At 37.1% G+C, this 21400-nt stretch overlaps 1 protein-coding gene across 1 annotated transcript; it reads right to left on the bottom strand.

The window, feature by feature from the left end:
* Positions 1–88: 88 nt before the first annotated feature.
* mindy4b (MINDY family member 4B) lies at positions 89–19630 on the bottom strand. Its single transcript, XM_084125893.1, has 13 exons — positions 19541–19630; positions 18209–18303; positions 18102–18129; positions 15298–15474; positions 6548–6667; positions 4760–4854; positions 4369–4534; positions 3642–3707; positions 3441–3511; positions 2565–2637; positions 2295–2471; positions 568–748; positions 89–448 (listed from the first exon to the last, which is right to left on the bottom strand). The coding sequence occupies exons 2-13, from the start codon at positions 18301–18303 to the stop codon at positions 306–308; spliced, it is 1392 nt and encodes a 463-aa protein (XP_083982019.1). The 5' UTR covers positions 19541–19630; the 3' UTR covers positions 89–305.
* Positions 19631–21400: the final 1770 nt, after the last annotated feature.

Raw genomic sequence — 21400 nt, forward strand, 5'->3', positions numbered from 1 at the left:
GTGTGGAAGCTAGATCATATAAACTATAAACACCAGAAAAGTAGTAGACATCTATGGGACGTGTAAACCAGATTTAAATAATATTGCTGACAATCAAAAGATGTTGCATATGTTTGGTTTTTCACTTTTGTTAAATGTTCATATGTTTAAATGGTCAAACGGGAAGCTGTAAATCATGTTATTAATATTCAATTCAAAATTAAAAGTTAAAATTAAGCCAAAATTAAAACCAATATCAGCCTATATAATATGCTTTTAAAGGAGCATAAAACGAGAGGTGGGCTAGATATCAGGTGCAAACCTCTTCAGAAAAAAGGCACGGTCCCATTCCAGTCAATTACAGCACCCTCCCACTTCGTCCTAATGGTCATCTCTACAGATGGAAACTTTTTCTCTAGGTCTCCCTGAATGTCTTTATTTTCAGCCTCCCAGTGATGAGAGTGTGTATCTGAAATACAAAAAAAGCAATACAATACAATACTATATTAAAAGTTTTGATTCACACAACTATATAACAGGCAGGCAGCATCAATGAGTAAGAGATATGGGTTTAGCTATTGACTGTACCTATGGTGAGCACTGTTGTGTTGAGCTGAGTCGGTTGGCCGTTGTAGAAGTAAAGCTGGAAAAGATGCTCCATCTTCCAGTCAGAGAGCAACGAACGGTTTGGGCTGAACAAAACACTGTAAGTGCCGTTGATGTTGCACACCCAGATAGGCAGCCTGGGGGTTTTCAGCATGCTGCCCACCTTAGGAAAAAAGGGATCCACTCAACAGAAGAATGCTTTTAAAATATAATATAGTTATTTATTTAGGTAACACTTTACATTACTGTTCTTTGTTGTACATTTATGTAAGTGAGGATAGCAAAATAAAGTTAACTGTGACATATTATACCCAAAAATTCTTCATACTGTGGACTACCAGTAACATTTATAAAAAATTTAGGACCAAAAATTATTCAGACACTTTGACCTGACCATGTTTTGCTTAAGTGTTTTTTCTTTAATTGCTAATGCGACCTTTTTACACCACAGACTGAACTAAATTAAGCATTGCTTGGTAATTGGTTTACCTAAATTGGTATTATCTAATTGAGTACTTAAATTTAACAGCTGACAGCTATTCAACCTAATTCATTTGTGAGACAGTCTAACAGAAGGATGGCCAAAACCAGTGAAATATCAACTGATTTGATAACTGAGTTCTTGTCATATTTTATTACCATTTTCTAAACTATAGACAATAAACTGATAATGTGAGAAATGTTGAATGTGTCTGAATACATTTTGGTTTGACTGTATATATTTAGATTGAAGACTTATTTAAAACCTCCAAGTCTGTCCATTTAAAAAAAATATATTTTTTTTACATTTACTCTTATCAGTGACATTTTTTAAAATAAGGTATTTCAATAACTGATTAATAACCTTTTAACTCATTACCATTAAAGTGACTACTAAACCTAAAAATTGGAGCCTGATAAAATGCTCATTTGCACATGTAAAACATGTATAGTATAAGTCTAGTGTGTTCTTCAATATTACATTTAAAGCTCATTTATTTTAAATGTTCTAATTTGCAACTTCATTACAAATGTGTAATTACAAATATTTAAATATAGAATAAAATGTACATTATTATATAGCATTAAGTATATTTTAGTTTACCATAAATGCTTGACAATACATTTGGCAGTACACTTTAAACATTTCAAAGACAATAGAATTATGACAAAGACGTACTTAAGTCCTACTTGAGAGTAATTACAATTGTGCATGTCTACTTAAATAGGTCAAAGCTCTCTAAATTTCAGATGCATTTAATAGAAAATTAAACCATTGCAATTGTCCAATAACATTACATTCATTATATTATTTTCACAAGTACTCTTTTTAAAAGTATTCTAAAGTCCTTGGAGAACAACTAGGGATCCATTTCAAGGTGCCTTAAATGATCTATTGTGTACTCAAGAATGTCAGCTTCAATGGATCCATTTCATACAGTATGTTTCTCAGAGAACTGCCCTTGTTTTTGAAAAGTGCCTAGAAATTCTCCAAAGGGTTTGATCAGTGTGGCTCAAGTATCTTGTAATTTACAGCATTTATTCTTAGGTTACCTAAGTTAACCCACTGCAAAGTTTGCAGAGAAAGTAAGATCCGGTGTCAAAGATGATGGGACAAAAACCCAGACTGTTCTGAGAGAGAAGAAATACACTTCTATTTTCTGTACATGGGAAAGGTGACAAATCCCCCAAGCCCTCTAGAAAACACATAGGAAAACGTGGTACTGTACCAGGGGGAGCTGTGCATGCTTGACTTGTTCTCTGTTCCAGAGGAGATACCCAACATGACTGCGAGTCAGAACCCCGTGGAGCGGGTGGGCGAGCGGTTGGTCTTTCTCATCGTTAAGTGACGTACCGTTGAAGACATGAGGGGAAGCACGGCCGGTCAACAGCAGGTTTAATAAAGCCTAATACATACAGAGACAATATGAAGCAATTAAATAGCTACTAAGAAGTCACAGGGACAAAAGACAAAAAAATCAATTAAACAAAAACTTTACCTGTCGACAAACAAAGTTCCCCAAGCTCAAATGCAAAAGATGAGTGGTGGTACAATCGAAGTCTGCTCGTATCCTACAAATTCAGAGACTATGCTTAATTCATTCACTCATTTCATTCAATTTTGAGGTAAAATCTTGAGGTATTTCTCTGACACTGGAGATGTATGTTATAGTGTTTATGATATTATTAGTGATGGTATTATTGATCCTTAAAAATATTTCATAAGTACTCTACCAATTCAAAAAGTAGGCGTTGGTAAGATATTTTAATGTTTTTGAGAGATGTTATGCTCACCAAGGCTACATTTATTTGATCAAAAATACAGTAAAAAAAAAGAAGTAATATTGTGAAATATTACTATTTTAATCAGATTTTTTTTTTTGCCTGATTTTTAAAACTAACTATTTTCTAACATTTGTAAAAGTATTTGGCACAGTGGCTCAGTGAGTAGCACTGTCGCCTTATAGCAAGAAGGTCCTGTGTTCAAGTCCCAGCTGAGCCAGGAGGCTTTTCTGCGTGGAGTTTGCATGTTCTTGCAGTGCTCCGGTTTTCCCCACATTCCAATAACAGGCAGTATAGGTAAACTGGAGACTCTAAATTGCCGTAGGTGTGAATGCATGTGTGTGAGTCATGTAATAGGGAGCGCTGGGGAAAGACCTGGCGACCTACCATGGAAAAAAATAATTTCCAAGAAAATTCATGGACAGTCTCTCACGTATGGCAAGAGATGGCCAACGAGTCGGATACGACTGAAATGGTGATTGAATGAATGAAAAGTATTTACAGTCACGTTTGATCAGCAAGGCTTTCTTGCTGAATATAAATAATTTCTTTTAAGAAAACTTTTGAATGATTATGTATTTCTGTGGACATACCTGTCAATAGTCCTGGAGAAGACAAGGCTGTACAGAAAAAGGATAATTCCATGGCTTCCTTCTTCCTTAAACTACAAACATTCAGGTCAAAGTTCTTAATACAACATAAAGCCAAATTTGATGCATAATATAAAGCATTAATCAAACAGTATTTCCTAAAAAAATTAATAATAATAATTTGTAATAAATAAATTTACCCACACATTGGATGTGCTCACATATAAAAGATCTAACATCTTCTTTCTTTTTAAAGGTGAAAAGCTGCAACTGTGGAATAAAAAAAAAAAAACATTAAACAATTACAACATATTTACAGTGTTTGGGAAAGTTACTTTTAAAAGTAATGTGTTGCAATATTGCATTACGCCCAAAAAAGTAACTGTGTTACTTGGTTACTTTTTGCATTACTTTTTCTCACCTGACTTACTTGTTAATTTTTGAATAACCAAAAAAAAAAAAAAGGTTTTATTTTTGGCAAATATAAAGGCCCTTTTACACCAAAAGTGAATTGGCGCAGGAGAAGAAAGTTCAACACTCTTACTTCAACATAAAAAAAAGAGAAAACACAAATGTGAAGTTTATCTAAAGCAATTTTTGCTTAGTATGGTTGAATTGGATCATCAAAGGTCAGCAGCAAAGACATTGTTTAAAAAAGTGACATTAAATACATAAAGTATATTTGCGTTATTAAACATTTGATTATTGCAGGTTTGCTTAATAGTTTGCATTTCACTGTTTTTATTTATTTTGAGCGATACTGAATGTGTTTTTGTGCAAGTGAGATGTAAGTGAGAGTAAATTTAGTCTAGAACTACAATAATCATCATGTTCACACACAGCGCCTCTGCACTTACAGTACAATTTACTGCATTACTTTACTTGAAAAAAGTAATCTGATTACATAACTCACATTACCCCCAACACGTACCCTCTCTGTGAAGCTGTCCAGTTTGTAGTTGAGGTGGGGGGTGAAACAGCGCTCTGACGTAACCAAGGAGACGGTAGCCGTCTGCTCCTCGCCAGCTGTCCATAAGATGTCAGCTAGAGCGGCTGCCAGCGCCCTCCTCTGCTCCTTCTCCCCGACCTCCAGCAGACTGAGAGAGAGAGAGAGAGAGAGAGAGAGAGAGAGAGAGAGAGAGAGAGAGAGAGAGAGAGAGAGAGAGAGAGAGAGAGAGAGAGAGAGAGAGAGAGAGAGAGAGAGAGAGAGAGAGAGAGAGAAGTCGTTCCTCAAGTCGTTCCTCAATGAAAATCTGAAATCTTCCCCTCTGCTATAATTGTATAACATACAAAATGATACAAACTTCATGACAACAACAAACCTTTGCATTGTGCACGCGGAGTTCCCTGGCTGGTTGAAGAGCAAACATTTAATAATATGAGCCTGAACCACCATCTGAATAGCACTGGCTCCTCCCTGCAAGAGAACAGCCAGATTTCTCTTACAAATTTTCCATGTTAGTGAGTAATTTCTACATGCCAAATTATTTTAAATGTAATTGCCTTTTCAGAATGCAGGATATTTTCATATTAATGAAAAAACTACAACAAACATGAACATAATTCATCCAAAAGCCATAATTAAAATGGTGTGTACCAGCGACCAGTAAATGCAAGTACACATTTTTTAAAGAAAATAATACTTTTAATTAGCAAGGTTGCATTAAATTGATCGAAGGTGACAGTAAAGATATTTACAATATTACAACAGATTTATGTTTCAAATAAATGCTGTTCTTTTGCTTTTGAACGTTCTCTTCATCAAATAATCCTGGAAATATGTATCCTGGTTTCCACAAAAAAGTTTTCGACAGTGATAAGATATTTTTTTTGAGCAGAAAATCATCATATTAGAATGATTTCTGAAGGATCATGTGACACTGAAGACTGGAGTAATGAAGCTAAAAATTCAGCTTTACCATCACAGGAATAAATTATAATTAAAATATATGAAAATAGTAAATGCATACTTGTGAGCATAAGAGACAGTTTTAATGGTATGCAACACTAAGTGTTCAGTTTATGAACCATTTCATGAGCAATGCAATGTAAGTGTTTTTTCTGTTAAATTTGCAATCGTTTGATGGAGAAAGTAAATCTTGAACCAGTTGCTGGAGGGCTATTTATATAATTGTGCTTTCTCGTAGTATCCTAATGCCAGTGTGTAATCTGCTAATGAATGGTATGTGCCACACTTCACTACCTGAGGATAATGGGAAACATATTTACTTAGCGTACCAATGATCTGTGGTTAAGAAAGTGGCAACATTTCAAGCTCATTATACAATCATGAGGTGGCGGGAAGTGATGCAGTATTCAGACAATGGTGTCGGGCCAATCAAACAGAAACATACTGAGTCATGGCTTCACCATGAAAAGAGGTGATCTACCAAAGCTCGTAACACAACCCTTCTTCACTTATATAACTTGCAGTTCTGGCAAAGGGGAAGTAACTTTATTAACGTGATCATGCATAAGTGATCATCAACTGTCTCAAGTTTGTGCTTTACTAGAAGTCTTTTTCCATTTCCAGCATTAGCAGGCATTTTGAGAACTTCTGAGCACTGCATTTAATTTATTTTTATTTAATTGTAAATAACATGCAATTAAGTGTATGAAGATTTAATTTTATTTCATATTCTTTTAAAGTATATTATTTCCGTAATAAGAATGTGTACTACTTTTTCACAATGTTAACCAGCAGTTCATTGTACACTGATTCCTGTGATTTATTTAAATTGGATTTTTTTTTTTTTAAACACATTATTATAAATAGTATGTATGATGTTTTTTTAGTACGGAGCCCTGTACTAAATTATTGCAAACGTATATCACTCCAAATGTATCTTCCTTTTACCATTTTCATCATAAGCAGTCGTCCAATTTTGATTCATAATGTTTTCCATTTGCCATTTTTTTCTAGTTATACACTTTCCCCTCACTAACACACTAAATGAGAAAGGTGCACATTTGTGTCTTCATCAAGTAATTTAATATGAATTTTCAAATCTGAATTTTTTAAAACAATATCCTACCAGTTTCCAGTGGTTTATAGCCAAAACTATGACAATAACAGATTAATGACAGATAAAGTTCAATCTCATACTCACCCTCTCAGTCTCCAGAGCATATGATGTATCAGAGAAAGGCTCACGAAACTTGAAGAATGATTTCTTCCACTCGTAGTTGAATATATGGAAGGTGTTCCCAAATAAAATACTTCTTAAACTCTGTATGAGTGATAAAGCAAAATGAAAGTCAAAATAAAAAAATAAATAAAAACTTAGTACATTTAGTTATTTATTTAGGATAAAAATCATAATTACATTTATTTCTATAGCACATTTAAAAACAGCACATGTTGGCCAAAGTGCTTTGCATAAACAGCTTAGACTAGTCTTACAAGTTTTTTTTTCTTTAAGACTGTTAATAACTTTAAGTCAGTTACATAAAAACGTAGATTAGTCTAATTTGATACCAAAAAGTAAGACTGATTACCCAACACAGTTAGTTGGTCAGACTAGCTCTTAAGATACAAGTCTTAATGTAATGGCAATGTTCCCTTTTGTTCCCAGACGCTATGGGGACGCGCCCTCGCGGAACCCAGTGTTTGAGGCACGTGTACAAACACGCCATTCTAGCTCTCTGTGCCACTAAGCAAGTGGACTGCTCTACTGGCTGAGCCATGGTTGCTATGGTGGTGATGGAGAGGCATTTGTGGCTTATTTTTTTCAGGAATCAAGGAGTCAGATAAAGCGGTCCTTCTTGATGCCCGTCTGGCCCTCGGGATTGTGGTGGTGGACAGGTTTAGAGAGGCAAGAACGCAGTCGGCCGCCTTTTGGAAGTATATCCCTCGCCGGGTTCAGGTCCCTCCAAAATCGTCTACACCCTGTCCAGGATCAAGTTCCTGGAGAGAAGATCAGAAGGCTCCGAGGAGAGGCGCTGTGATAGGAGAAAGCCACACACAGATCGAGGAGTTGTGGGTGCAGCGAAGAAAGAGGAGAGTGATTGAATGGGGCTGAGGCCCAAGCTCTCACCCCTTTTTTCATTCTCTTATATCATCTGTGCTCTTTCAAGGAATGAGTTCCGGGGGAGAAGAGCAAAGGCGAGTGTGGCTAAAGGTAGCTTTCCTTCTGAGCAACTGGGAGCGAAGATACACCGTAATAGAGAAGCCACACACAAAGATCTGGGTGCTGTGAAAAAAAAAGGAAAATGATTGAGTTGGGTAAGGCCCAAGCTCTCGCCCCCTTTTCACCTCCTCCAGGTTTGGACATTAAGTGAGGTTATGCTCCTTCTCATTGCCCATATTGTAAGATGTGGGTCATGGGCTTAGCTGAGGCCTTGTCTATTTACTGGTAGCTTAGCTCTCTGGAGTCTAGACTCTTCTGGAGCATGGCTCGGACTCGTTTAGATTCCTTTTTTGAGCATAGAAACTTCAGGACCTTCCTAACACTGTTATGGGAGCAATGTGTTGCAAGGGTACTGCTCACCCATTGACACTTTAATGGCTTAGGTCTACAAGCTTACTGCTTAGGTTGTTAGTTTGAGAAGTACAAGCAGGCATTGGTAAGCATAGCGTAGTTGGTATGAAGTCCCCATAGCATCAGCAGCTGACGCAGCGTCTTGTACTCTTGAAAGGAAATATGTCTAGGGTTACGCATGTAACCCCGGTTCCCTGAGAAGGAAACGAGACACTGCGTCACGCTGCCATGCATCGGGTATGCCCACGCGTTTTCCTTTAGATGATACGAATTTGATGATGTGTTCACAGGTTCCCTTCTTATACTCTGGGGTGCACCTTGCAATGTCATCACACTGCGTCTGCCATTGAATAGCGTGTCTCAGACACCAGTTCCTGTGAGGAACATCCCCATAATGTCAGCAGCTGACACAGCGTCTCATTCCCTTCTCAGCGAGCCAGAAGTTTCGTTAACCAAATATTTTTCGTTACTGACAAATTTTAAGCAGTGACGGAAAAAAGGACATCCATCATTTTGATAGATTACATTGAGGGCGATCTATTGTAGTTTGTAACTGTAATTCCCACTCCTGTCCAGTTGATGACAATCGTGCATATTCATTGGCAAAATGATCTTGTATCGTCTCATCTTTGTCACCGCTACATACAGTTGCAAAAATATCTCGGCAACTGAGTGTGAGAAGTTTCTTCAAATGGCCAAATAGTTGTGACATTGTTAATAAAGGTGAAAAAAGAGGAACTGATGCAGTGGAGGATGAAGGATAAATAGACAACATTTATCAGACACCGACAGCTGTTACGGAGCAACCAAGCGGCAGCAAGGAGTTCAGGAGGGAGTAGGAGTTCACGTGGCTGAGGAGGGAAGGTGGCAAAATGTTCTGCGACATCTGTAGAAATGACATGAGTAACGGATTTGTCCGAGGGTGCACAACGATGCAGAAATCAGCTTTGAATGATCACAAAGGTAGCCATATCCACATCGAAGTTTCACGGGTGGTCAACCAGAGCGTGGCAATGGTCAAGCATATTGAAAAATCCCAGGCTGCCTGTAACAAGGCATTACAAACACAGTTTAAGGTTGTGTTGTACTTGGCAAATACAAACATCCCAACCACCAATATCCTAACCTAATACACCTGTTACAGTCTGCTGGGTGTCCAAACCTGAAAAGTGCACACACGTACACCCACCACAACACTGTCAGTCAGATGGAGAAGGCTATAGTAATGACCATAAATAGCACGGTGGATGATCGCATCACCAACAGCAGATACTTCGGGATAATAGTTGAAACAACTAATATCACAGTTGAGAAAATGCTGATCACATACTGTACCTGGCACTTCAGCAGAGAGAGAGCCTGAAACTGTGTTCATTGGAAATCATGTAATACCCTCTGGCACTCCAGAATGCATCACAATCAAAATAAAAGATGTGTTGTCAGGCTGTGGTGTAGCTATGGATCGGGTAGTGGACTGGGAAGTGATGGAGCGAATGTGATGCTGGGTCGAAAGGCCTGAGTTGCGCAACGTCTTCATCAGAATGACTGTCCCTACCTCATAAAGCTTCACTGTGGTGCGCATTCTGGCTGTCTGTGATGCCTTCAGTGGTGTGTGTGAAATGGGTGCATATATCACCACTATTAATGACATGTATACACGTATTACAAGAATTTCCCAATTCGAACAAAACGATTAAACAAACTCCTAAACGAAATGAAGGAACACGACATGTTGAGCCTAAAACAACCATCGGCTACATGCTGGTAGGGCTGGACCCGAATATTCGAATATTCGTTCGGTGGGTTGGTATTCGATTTGAAAATTTGACATTCGAATATTCATTTGTTTTTTGCACACCTGCATCCCCCTCGAAACGGTTCTCATCCGCGCTTGAATATGTTTTACACTATAAAATCTGGCGAAATACAATACTCTTTTTTTACAATTATCTTATATAGCCTAGCCATTTTTAATAGGATGGACAGTTGAAGGAACCCAACCTCGTTATACTTAATAAATATATTTGCTTCTTCTTGGCTTGCGTGTTCCTGCAACGGGAGTATTCTCTGGCTAGAGCGCAGAACAGCGGAGTTTGTATGGACAGAAGTGCATGCCTGAGCTTGTATTATGAAAGTATGCTACCGTGTTCTTTATTTATTACAGCTCGTTCATTTATTTTTCGTTTTTCTTTATTTACATTTTTTCCCCCATTTTTTTCTTTATTTAAATTTCGTTTTTCTTTATTTAAATCTACCCTTTACTGTGTCAGTAATTTGTTAGTCAGAAAAATATTAGACTACCTTATTAAAAGTATTGCTTAAGTTAACAGATGTGTGTGTGTGTGTGTTTAATATCACTAGTGCAGTGTCCGTTCTCGTAGCATATAAGCCCTGCCCGCGTGAGGCGCGCCGCTTCCCGCTCGCACTGTTCTGTAGTTTATTAAAAGTTTATTAATTCTGAACGTGTCGCGTCTCGCGTGTCTATCTATATTGCACCAAATGCGACACTGCACTCCCTTGTGATGTGAAGTCGATTGGATGAACGGTTCTCGAAATAATCAAAATGCAAATGGACAGACAGACACATGGAGATTCCTGCCTTTATTAGAGAGAAGAATATGTTCAGCCCCCTCTCTCCGAAGCTTCGAATATTTGATGTTCATTACTACCGAAGCTTCGAAGCTCAAAAAATGGTATTCAGACCAGCCCTACATGCTGGCTGTCATTGGAGAGGGCAGTTAAGGGCATACGTGCCAATCGGGTTTCTCTGGTATTGGAGTTGAAGGAGGAGGAAAATGCAAGAAACTGCCCAGTAGCTAGAAGTATTAGAAAGTGCATCCAAACATACACATTCCCTGCTCTAACTCACCTGTTGTCTGATGAACCGGATGAATCTTATGTTCCAAAAAGATGATGTTAACATCTTACACAACCAACCTGTTTTGAACATGACCCTTGCTAGCCTAGAGGACTTGATGAATGGGCCAGGTGAAACAGAATTCAACAAGGCATTACAAGTTGGCAAGTTCTGTGGCATTACGCTGACACAGGCAGAACTTTTCAGTTTTGCGCACAGAGTACATCGCGGAGCTCACCAAATCTATCAGAAAAAGATTCCTTTTGGAGCATGTGGGTCTCAGAGCACTGTACTCAATGCATTTCGATATCCAGGCGCTGACAGCGCATTGAAGAGCTTTGGGCTGGATGCTTTGGAGCACGTCTGTGACCACTACAGGACGCAAAGGGGTGCAGTTGAGCCACTGGTGCAGAAGGAGCACATGCTGCACGATTTCCTCCCGGTGAAGCGAGTGCGTGCAGGATCAGGAAATCTCACATTAAGAGAGTCCTGCAAACTTCTGATCACTTCCCCGGTAAAAATGTTTCCCGACTACAAAACTTTGGCTGAAGTGGTTCTAGTCATTTCGGTCTCCAATGTGGCAGCAGAGTGCGGTTTCAGCCTCCAGAACAAAATTAAAACTGTCACAAGAAGTCGTCTTTCCAAGGCAAAGATGCAAAATTTTATGACAATTGCCTCTGCATCAGTCTCCCTTGATGAGTTTGATTATGCACAGACGAGCACCCAGTTTAAGTCGATGCGGACCAGGAGGAAGATTCGAGTTCAGGGCAGGCAAGATAGGCCTACAGAGCATCGAATGAATTTAGTTCAGTTAATTTGTTATGTTATATACTTATCGTAGTCGGAATTATATTTTGTTATTTATTTGAGTTGTTTAAATCTGCCTGTTCATGCACAAAATGTCGTGTTTTAATTGCCTCTTCTGTCAGTGCGGAAAACACATTCATCACATTCAAAATGATGGACAATGAGAAAGTCTAATACGACCTCTGCCCAAGAGGTTTATGCAACTAGCCCCAGGACCTAACACTTCATGCATCTTAAGAACATGAGACCAAGTACAAAACAAATACAGTCATAAATTACACAAATTAAACAGTGAAACACAAGTGAAAAGAGATGTTTCTTTAGGTGAGATTTAAAAGCATCAAGAGTGGTACAGAATCTAATATAGAGAGGTAAACTGAGGAGCTGCAACAGAAAATGCCCTATCTCCTTTCCATTTTAGACAAGACATATGAATGGTTAATTAAGTAATCGATTTCTGAGAAATGCTGAAAAAGAAAGTGGTTCAGACTGAGCGCCACAACACACTTGTAGCCAATCAGCAGTAGGGGGCGTGTCACTCATGACGGGGGAGCAAAACGAGTGAGAGAGAGGGAGATTTTAAGGAAGACGAGAAAAGTTCAGAGGAATATCACTGGAAAAAGAGTTATGATCAGGCAAGAGCTTTAGGACCCGCGTTGATATTAGTAAAGCTTCCCAGCGCTGGAGAGACATAAGCGGGATGGTCTGAAAACAGACGGCGGGTTGCTTTGTTTCTGCTCTATACGTGAGTAACATTGGTTTTGCTGTGTTTCACAGAACTAAGCTGATGTTGTAATGTTAGCTATAGTAACAGGACAGTTTTGAGTGTCATTGTTTGTCTGGAGCTGCTGTGCTGCTGGTGATTTATTTTTCACAAAGCATTGTCTTGCTTCACTTAAACTATGATAAAGGGTCAACCACTCTTGCATTTCATGTTCATGCATTTTAGAGGCTGAATGTTTGTTTGGGTTGATTTCAAATATCAACAGTGTTTCTCAGAAATAGCTTACTGCACTTTTAACTGAAAACTCTGTGAAGATCTTAACGGTCTAGACCCTAGACTCTAAAGCAGGGGTCGGCAACAGCCAAAACTGGCCCGCCAGCAATAATATCTGGCCCGCGCCAGCAGCTAGATTATTTTGATAGCGGCTGGTTCTGAAATAGATCTGTCATGACAGCAACAGTTACTCACAATCACTTCGTCTTTAATGATTTTGCCTTCAAAATAAAAGTATGAGAATGTTTTAGAAGCAATGTTTTAATTTTAAATGAAAAAAAAATCTGTGGATCGCTAGACACACCTCTAAAACACCCGTCATGAAATGTCTAATATTATATTCTTTGCAAACAGCGACAACTTTCTGTTGTCTTTCCATTCTATTTTGTATGCCCTATTTTCACAGTCAACTTTCCTCTTTAGACTCTTTGATAGTGCCATTTTCTCTCACCAGCTATCTTAAATGTTAACATCACTCTGCATACGACGTAGTAGCGTACCTCCAGCACGCAAACAATAATAATAATTAAAAAAAAATGCAGTTTAGTACGTGAGGATGCCACGGAATAATTCTAAGTGTAAAAGTAGGCTACGTCAAATAATTATTACAATAAGTTAGGCTCCATTGTGTAAGCAAATTAAAATGATACACATTTATTATTCACAATATGGAAAGAGGAAATAAAAAATAGCTTGTTAAAAGCATGACTCAAACATGCCATGACATAACATGTCTTATGTAATCCGTATGAAATGTGCATTTCTCTCTATAGACGTGTTCACTACTGCGGCCGGTCACTATTGAAGCCGACACTGACACAGAAAACACTAGTTTATTAATAAACAATTAAAATGTCTCCTTGCCATATTTGAAACATTCATAATCATTACTTTTGCCAGTTCTTTGTGACAGCTTTTAGGTGCGTAATTGGCAGCGTCACCCTCTGGTTACATGAATAATCGCACAACCTATTCGATATTATATAACTAAATCAACTAATCGAATATTCGAAAATCGTAACTCATCCCTAGTCACTAGCGCTTTATTAATTTATCCAGTGTAAAACCCGGACACCGCCACACAAATGTGGCTTTTTGTTAATGACTGTCCTATATGAAGGTAAAAGAGTAGCAAACCTCGAGAGCACGTAGATGTGAATTTGAGAACTTGTAGAATAAATATTCGAACTTGTACGCAGACATTTACACTCACAGTGCACAAGTTAGTTTTGCATCTAATATATCGCGAAAAGAGTAGCAAAAAGTCAAGGCGAGAAATTTGAAATTGCAGTGACAGATTTGAGAAGTTGCAAGTGCCAAACTGAGGTTGTACTGCAAATGTGAATGTAAGATTAAATGCAAATATATATTACAAGTTTGTGTCTGTCATTGTATTTCTGTGAATGGCATTTTACACATTTGTGACTACTTATCTGCTTCAAATTCAGAATACAGGTTTGTGACTATTGTCTGCGAGTGCAAATTTCAACATTCAACTTCAGATTTTTATTTGACAGGTTTTCACATTGGAGCTGTGAGTGTAAATTTTAGCATACAAGTACTAATATTTATTGTACAAGTTCTCAAATTCACATCTACGTGCTCTCGAGTTTTGCTTCTTTTTTACCTTCATAGTCCTACTACAGGATTTAACACAGAGTAACAGCTCACTACCAGTTACAAAAGACACTGTAACAGTCTGTCACAGGCAATTCTAGTTGCATTTTTCATCAATTCATTTCTTAAATTATCCTTTGACTATGTTCTGGCCCGCCATCTAGTGGCGAATTTTTTATTTTTTTTCGCCCGATGACAAACTTACTTACCTACCAACCCCTGCTCTAGAGTCTAGAGGATGTATTCTGCTGAAGAAGTTCAGTAATATAAGCCATTTAAACCATTATATAACAGATAGTAAAATCTTATATATTGAGCCAAAGGAGGAATGCTAACACAACTCCCAAAAATCAACACGCAGATTCAGCTATTGAAATGCATTGTGTAATATAATTATTTCATTTAAATATCTTATAATCAACATTATTCTTTTTTTTAATATTTTATGGATTTTTGAAGAAAAGGTGAAGAAAATATTTAATATATTTAAAGGTTATAGGGTACTTACTGACCAAATTCAAAATAGCCCAGCCCCAAGTTTCACCCATGTTCGGTAAATCTACCAAAGCGAAATAAGCAGTAGTTACTATACACTACCGGTCAAACTTTTGGAATAATAAAGATTTTTATATTGTCTAATTAGGCTGTGTTTCTTTTATCAAAAATACAGTAAAAACATTAATAATGTGAAATATTTTTACAATTTAAAAGAACGGTTTTCAATTTCAGTATATTCAAAATGTAATTTATTCCTGTGATCAAAGCTGAATTTTCAGCATCATTACTCCAGTCTTCAGTGTCACATGCTCCTTCAGAAATCATTCTAATATATTAATATGATGAGCATACGAGACATCTTTCAAAAACATACAAAAATCTTAATTACTCCAAACTTTAGACCAGTGGTGAATGTTTATTCTAAAACGCCCACAACAATAACCTGATCTATTGCTTGAAGTCCTAATAAATAAGTCATGAGTCTATATCCCGTCTTTTGTCTTCGGTGCATGCACACATACACACACAGCACAAGTCTGTTGTGAGACACATGGGAGGCAAGAGAGCGAGGGTCAAGTGACAGGGTCATGTTCCACAACTCACCACTGCCAGCTCTGGTGACACTGGTTGCCCACCCAGACTTGGAGACACCGCGAGGGTTTGAGGTATGGAGTACGGCACTGTGAACAGGTTGTTTGGTGCACTGACGTGATGGGCCGAGGTGGCAGGTCTGGATGAATCATCACTGTCCTCATCAGCTTTGGTCTTCTCACTAGGTCTCTGTACACGTGATGAAGAGTGCGAACATTTAGCAGAACATTGCGCTTAGCAAAAACAAGTCTAGTGAAGAAACATGATTACAGAATCATAATACAATATAATATATAAAAAGTGAAAATCTGCAGTTGTTACATAAAATTGTACCTTCGAAGCAAAACATTTGAAAATAATTAAGATTTTTAAAGAAGTATATGCTCACCAAAGCTGCATTTATTTGATCAAAAATACAGTACAACTATAATATTGTAAAATATTATTACAATTTAAAAGAATAGTTTTCTATTTGAATATGTTTTAAAATGTAATTTATTGCTGTGATCAAAGCTGTATTTTCAGCATCATTACTCCAGTCTTCAGTGTCACATGATCCTTCAGAAATCATTCTAATATAATGATTTGCTGTTCAAGAAACATTTCTGATTATTATCAATGTTAAAAACAATTGTGCTGCCTCATATATTTGTGGAAACGGTAATGTATGTTTTCTTTGAAAAATAAAAAACTGAAGAAAAAAAGTTTTTTGAGAAGAAATCACTTTTGTAACAAATACATTTCTTTACTGCTACTTTTGATCAATTGAATGTGTCCTTGCTGAATAAAAACGTGTTAGTTGTAAAAATAAATCTTACATATGCTGAAAATTCAGCTTTGATCACAGCCATAAATTACATTTTAAACCATTCAAATAGAAATCTGTTCTTTTAAATTGTAATCATATTTTACAATACTATAGTTTTTACTGTATTTTTTTGTTCAAATAAATGCAGCCTTGGTTAGCATATTAATATATTTCTTCTTGCTTTCTCTTTCCATTCTCACCCTCTTCCTGAACTGTGAGCACAGCTTTTCATAGAAAACTTCAATATTAACATAAATCCCAAAAGCACAGAATTACTAATCTTAGGAATAGGATGATACCAGGTTTGTGCTGAATGAGCCATCAGCGGATCTGAACTCACATCTTGGCTTCTCTTCACTTCCTCTTGAAGAAGCTCTATGTAGCTCAGTCTGGAGTGCTGCAAACTCTTGATGGTTTGCAGAAGGTCCTGATAATCCGTCATGACTGCTCTACATGCACTGTACTATTGCACTCAGATTCGATTTCACACATGTCATTAACAATATGCCCAGTAAAATGCCTTCCAGTTAATGTGGTACCAAAGCCACACAGCTCTCCTCCAGTCTGTGATACGGAGTTTGTTGAGAGGATGGCAGTCACACAGACACATGCATACACTCGTCTGATTGGCTGACTGTATGTCATGGGAGAAATGACATGCAGCCACCTGAGAGCACAGTGTCTGCAGTATCAATTATAGAAAAATCAGACTGAACCACAGGAGAAGGACATTGACACAGGGTACGTTACATTTCCGACTGCAAGACTTAGGGGATATTCACACAGATACGTTCTGCATTAAAAACCAACTGCATGGAGCACAACAGAATGCATCAGAACACAAGTATTAAGAGTAAGACACATTTTTAAATGTATAGCTGTTTAAAAGGAACAGTTCACCCCAAAAACAAAATTCTGTCATAATTTCCAAACACTTGTGCCATTTCAAAATGCATTACTTTTCTTTTACTCAAAGAAAAGAGGCTACAATTTATTTAATGTATTATTGTATTTATTAATTTATTTCCAATGTACCATCCCAGCTAACAAAACTGTTCTAAAAAACGTTTTGCTTACGTTCCCATTAAGTTATGAAAATGTTATTTCTGAATGTTCTGAACGTCATTCATATATTCATTTTCTTTTTAAGTGGCACTCCTGGTCCTCCATAGTCCTAAACGTCCAGTAAAAAAAAAAGAGAAAAAAAAGAAAAGAAAAAAATCTTGGTTATGCAAACTTTAAGGGAAGGGAACATTCCCTTTTATCATTTTGCAAACATTATGGGAACATTCCTTTGAAATGTTCTCTAAACAAAAGGTTACACTTTATTTTAAAGTGACGTAGTTACATTGTACTCAAATAAGTACTGAGTAATATTAATTAACTACATGTACTAACTCTAGAGAGTTGCGGTTAGGGTTTGGTTTAGGGTTAGTTACTTGTATTATACATAATCTACTGTACTTACTATAGTAAGTACATGTAGTAAAGTGTAACTACGACACCTTACAATAAAGTGTTACCAAACAAAATGTAAACAAAAAAGAAAAAAAGAAAAGCTTTCCATGAACAATGTATGTTTTTGTGCTAACGTTTTGAGAGCATTAAGGGGTTAAAACCCAGATAACTTAGAACGAACGTTCTATTAGCCTACCGTTACTGGAATAATGTATGTAGGCTACATAACTTTGAGAAATATTTCTGTTTTGATATTTCTTTTTGAGGCTTGACATTTTCAGTCACCATCAATTAATGAATGGGAAATATTGGCTACATCTTCAAACATTTTCTTTTTGTGTTTCAGAGAAGGCAAGTCATACCACTTTTATTACATTAGGGGGGGATAAATAATGACAAATTTGTCATTTTGTAAACTTTTAGATAGCTGCAGAAACCGAAACGCTTGTAGCGCAATAGACTTAGAAACGAAGTTCACCGGTCACGCCACGAATAAGGCATCCAGTGTCGTCTATTAGAAATAGAAAACAACAAACAACGTCAGACTTACTTTAACATAGCCTTGTTGCAAGTCCAACCTGTAAGGTAAAAACAGGTTATTAATGGATGGTCTCTGGGCAGCAGAAGGAGAGAGAGCCCGTGCGTATCCTACCCTACCCGCGGGAGTTAAAGATTTCTCTCCATTTATCCAATTCCGCGATCTGCTGGAGGATTTCATCCAGTTCACCGCTCGCGTCCACATCAGCGTTCATCTGCAGGTGACAGGGAACATCACATCAGCGTTTTGTTCGAGTCCTAACTTTCCTGACTCGTGTTCAGTGGGATTCCAGGTCAAACGGTCTCACGGCTCCCCGGGTTCACACAACAAAAGAATAAATAGAGACAATCGCCCGGTTGCGTACAGACAGAACGCGTTCTGGCGTTTTTCTCTGATCATCGTGTTTTAACACGGCGTGTCAACAAAACACGTCTTCTCGAGAACACTGTTCAGTTCCGTTGCGCTCAGTCCTTTTATGAGCGCGTTAATGTGCATGGAATGATAGGCTACTACACTTTTAATATGGTTATAGAATATAATAGGCCCTATCTTTAGTAGTAGTACTTTTGTTTGTGAACTATTCAGGTTGTGGTAATTAGATATAGCAGGTGTTTCAGTACAGGGTAGTGCATGCATGGGAGCGTGGTCGGACGCCGGTGTTACGGTTTTTACTGGTGTCCGTGTTAACTAACTGGTGAGTTCTTGCGCTTGCTTAACCCCAGCTCACTAGGTAATGTTGGTATTGTTGTAAAAAAAGAAGGAAAAAAAAGAAAAAAAGTGCTTTCATTACTTTTCGGTATTCGAACTCGCCAACAAAAACGCTATGATTTGCCTCTTGGCGAATTATCTAATTGAGTTATTTGACACCTGATTTAATTTTGTGGTAGCCTACTTGATATCAGGGGCGTAACACAAGATCCCGGGCCCTATGCATAGGCAGTCCTGATGGGCCCCCATGTTCCTCAAAAAAATAAATAATAATAATAATATGGCCTCTGCACACATGAATCTGTAGACCTAGATATTTATAGCGCAATAACTATTAACTGTAAATGCTTAGAGTAGCCTGATAATTTGTCATGTGTGCACACACATTTCAAACCTCCTTTCAACATTCTCTGTGGTTACTAAGTTTAAGCTAAATGATATTACAATTTTTTTTTGTATATAACACTCAACGTAGGCTATATAATTGCTAATTATTATAGCCTATTAATTTAAAATTAAACAGGTTTCAATTTAGGCTATTATAATGGTGTGCTGTGCAAACAGCATTGTTAGTGTACAGTTTATTTATTTAGCCTTTTCCTCAGATTACATGTATAACCAAATTATCATCTGAAAGTGTATGTTCTGCTCTTTCAGTGGGTTGTCTCAGTTGATTTTTAGCACTAACGATCACGGAGATATTCAAACAGTTTAGCAGATTTCGTGTTCTAGATTGTGCTCACCTTTCTTTGAAAATAAGTCAGTTACCAATTGTTTCCCCTCATTTTGTTTTCTTTCCTTCTAATGTCGTTCCTTTCATTTTGGGGGGCCTGATGCCTTGCTTTGAGAAAGACATTTCTACAGCAGAAGTGTGCGCTCCTCCAGATGCTGAACTAACTAACATAAACAAAATGCCTGCAGATGGACTAAACCATTTGACGCATTAGCAAGGGGTGGGACCAGTCAGTCAATCAACAAAGTTATTCAGCCAATACACTAATTTTACATTTCATCTGACATTCATTATGAAATTTAATTAGGAAATGAAAATATCTAGATAACATAAAATATATTCCAGACTTTTCAAGGGCCCTCTCTCCCTTTGGGGCCCTGGTAATCAGTACTGGTTTTACCCCCAGTCCGACGCCCCTGCTTGATATTTAAATCATTCACAATTATTCTGTGTTTCATTACTAATAATAGTGTTACATTCTAATTTACTAATAATAGGATAATACAGAAGTTGTCATACATTATTTAAAATATTATAAAATGCCAAAGGTGATTGAAAGGAAGCAGAAATTGTAATGTTTTGCAGAACTCTTGCATTTGTTGACACAAATGGTGTTACTTCAGCTTCCAAAATATTCATATATAACTACGAGACAATGTATATATATATATATATATATATATATATATATATATATATATATATATATATATATATATATATTGTCTCCTTGTTTTTATATACCTACATTCAAAAAGATTAATCTGTTCAAAATCATCCTTGCTTTTTGCATACAGTGCCATCTACTGATCCTTTGTAGAAATTAACGCTATAGTGTATTTTAGTGGGAACATGCATTTTGCATTTGGAGGATGTCTGCCAGTAAATTATGCATCAGATATTATCAAAAAGGAACAAATGCAAATACTGAATTATGATAACCATGTTTTCTGGTTAACCAACAACTGAGACACATATGACTGTTCCGGAAATAAAGCAGTGATGTGTGAAAAGATTGAGGGGTCATGTTTTTGCTATTCCAATAATATGTAAAAGCAAGTGAAACAGATATAACATACATGTTGAAAACTTGCAATATTTGTAAGGCAACAAATTACGTAGTTATTAAAGTTTGTTTCAGATTATTCTGAAACATAAGCTAATAAATCAGAATAAACATTAAAAACAATTAAATCATGGTTGAATCATCATGGCTCTGTTTTTGTTTTTCATTGAAACTTTTTTTGGTAACACTTTACAATAAGGTCTCATTTTGTAACATTAATTAATAACAGGGACTAACTATGAGCAATATATTCTTACAGCATTTATTAATAATTTGTTTTTAACAAATGAAACCTTATTGTAAAGTGTTACCAACTTTTTAAAATAATTTTGAACAAAAGGTTGAGCTGTGAATTCTGTCTTGCTTTAATTTAAATATATTTCCTTTGAGTCTGTACACTGTAAAAAAATAAATGAATGTCAGATTCGCTTGAAAATTGGGTCAACCTAAATCTGTCAGACAACCACAGACCAACAAGTTCTTCCTGCCATGCATTTCATTGACACTGCAGTGCCAGATGTTTGAAAAGCCTACCTTATTTCTTCTTTACCAGACAGCTTGGCTGGAGAGAATCCTTTAAACTCTGACAATAGCTCAAACCTCAGTGTGAACGACTTCACCAAAACATTGCTTATATAGCTGACACTTTATATTCAGGAGGTGGACAGACACATGGCTTGACAACATGACAGAAAGCCTCCTTTCATTTTACAGTTTCCTGGCAGCAGGTGGAGTACTTTGTTTCTTTTCTGTTGCTTTGAATTCTGTGGTAACAAAGCTGTGCTCGTAAATGATGTCTTCAGT

This window comes from Abramis brama (genome assembly GCF_963993115.1).
Source record: "Abramis brama genome assembly, chromosome: 10".
Lineage (NCBI taxonomy): Eukaryota > Metazoa > Chordata > Actinopteri > Cypriniformes > Leuciscidae > Abramis > Abramis brama.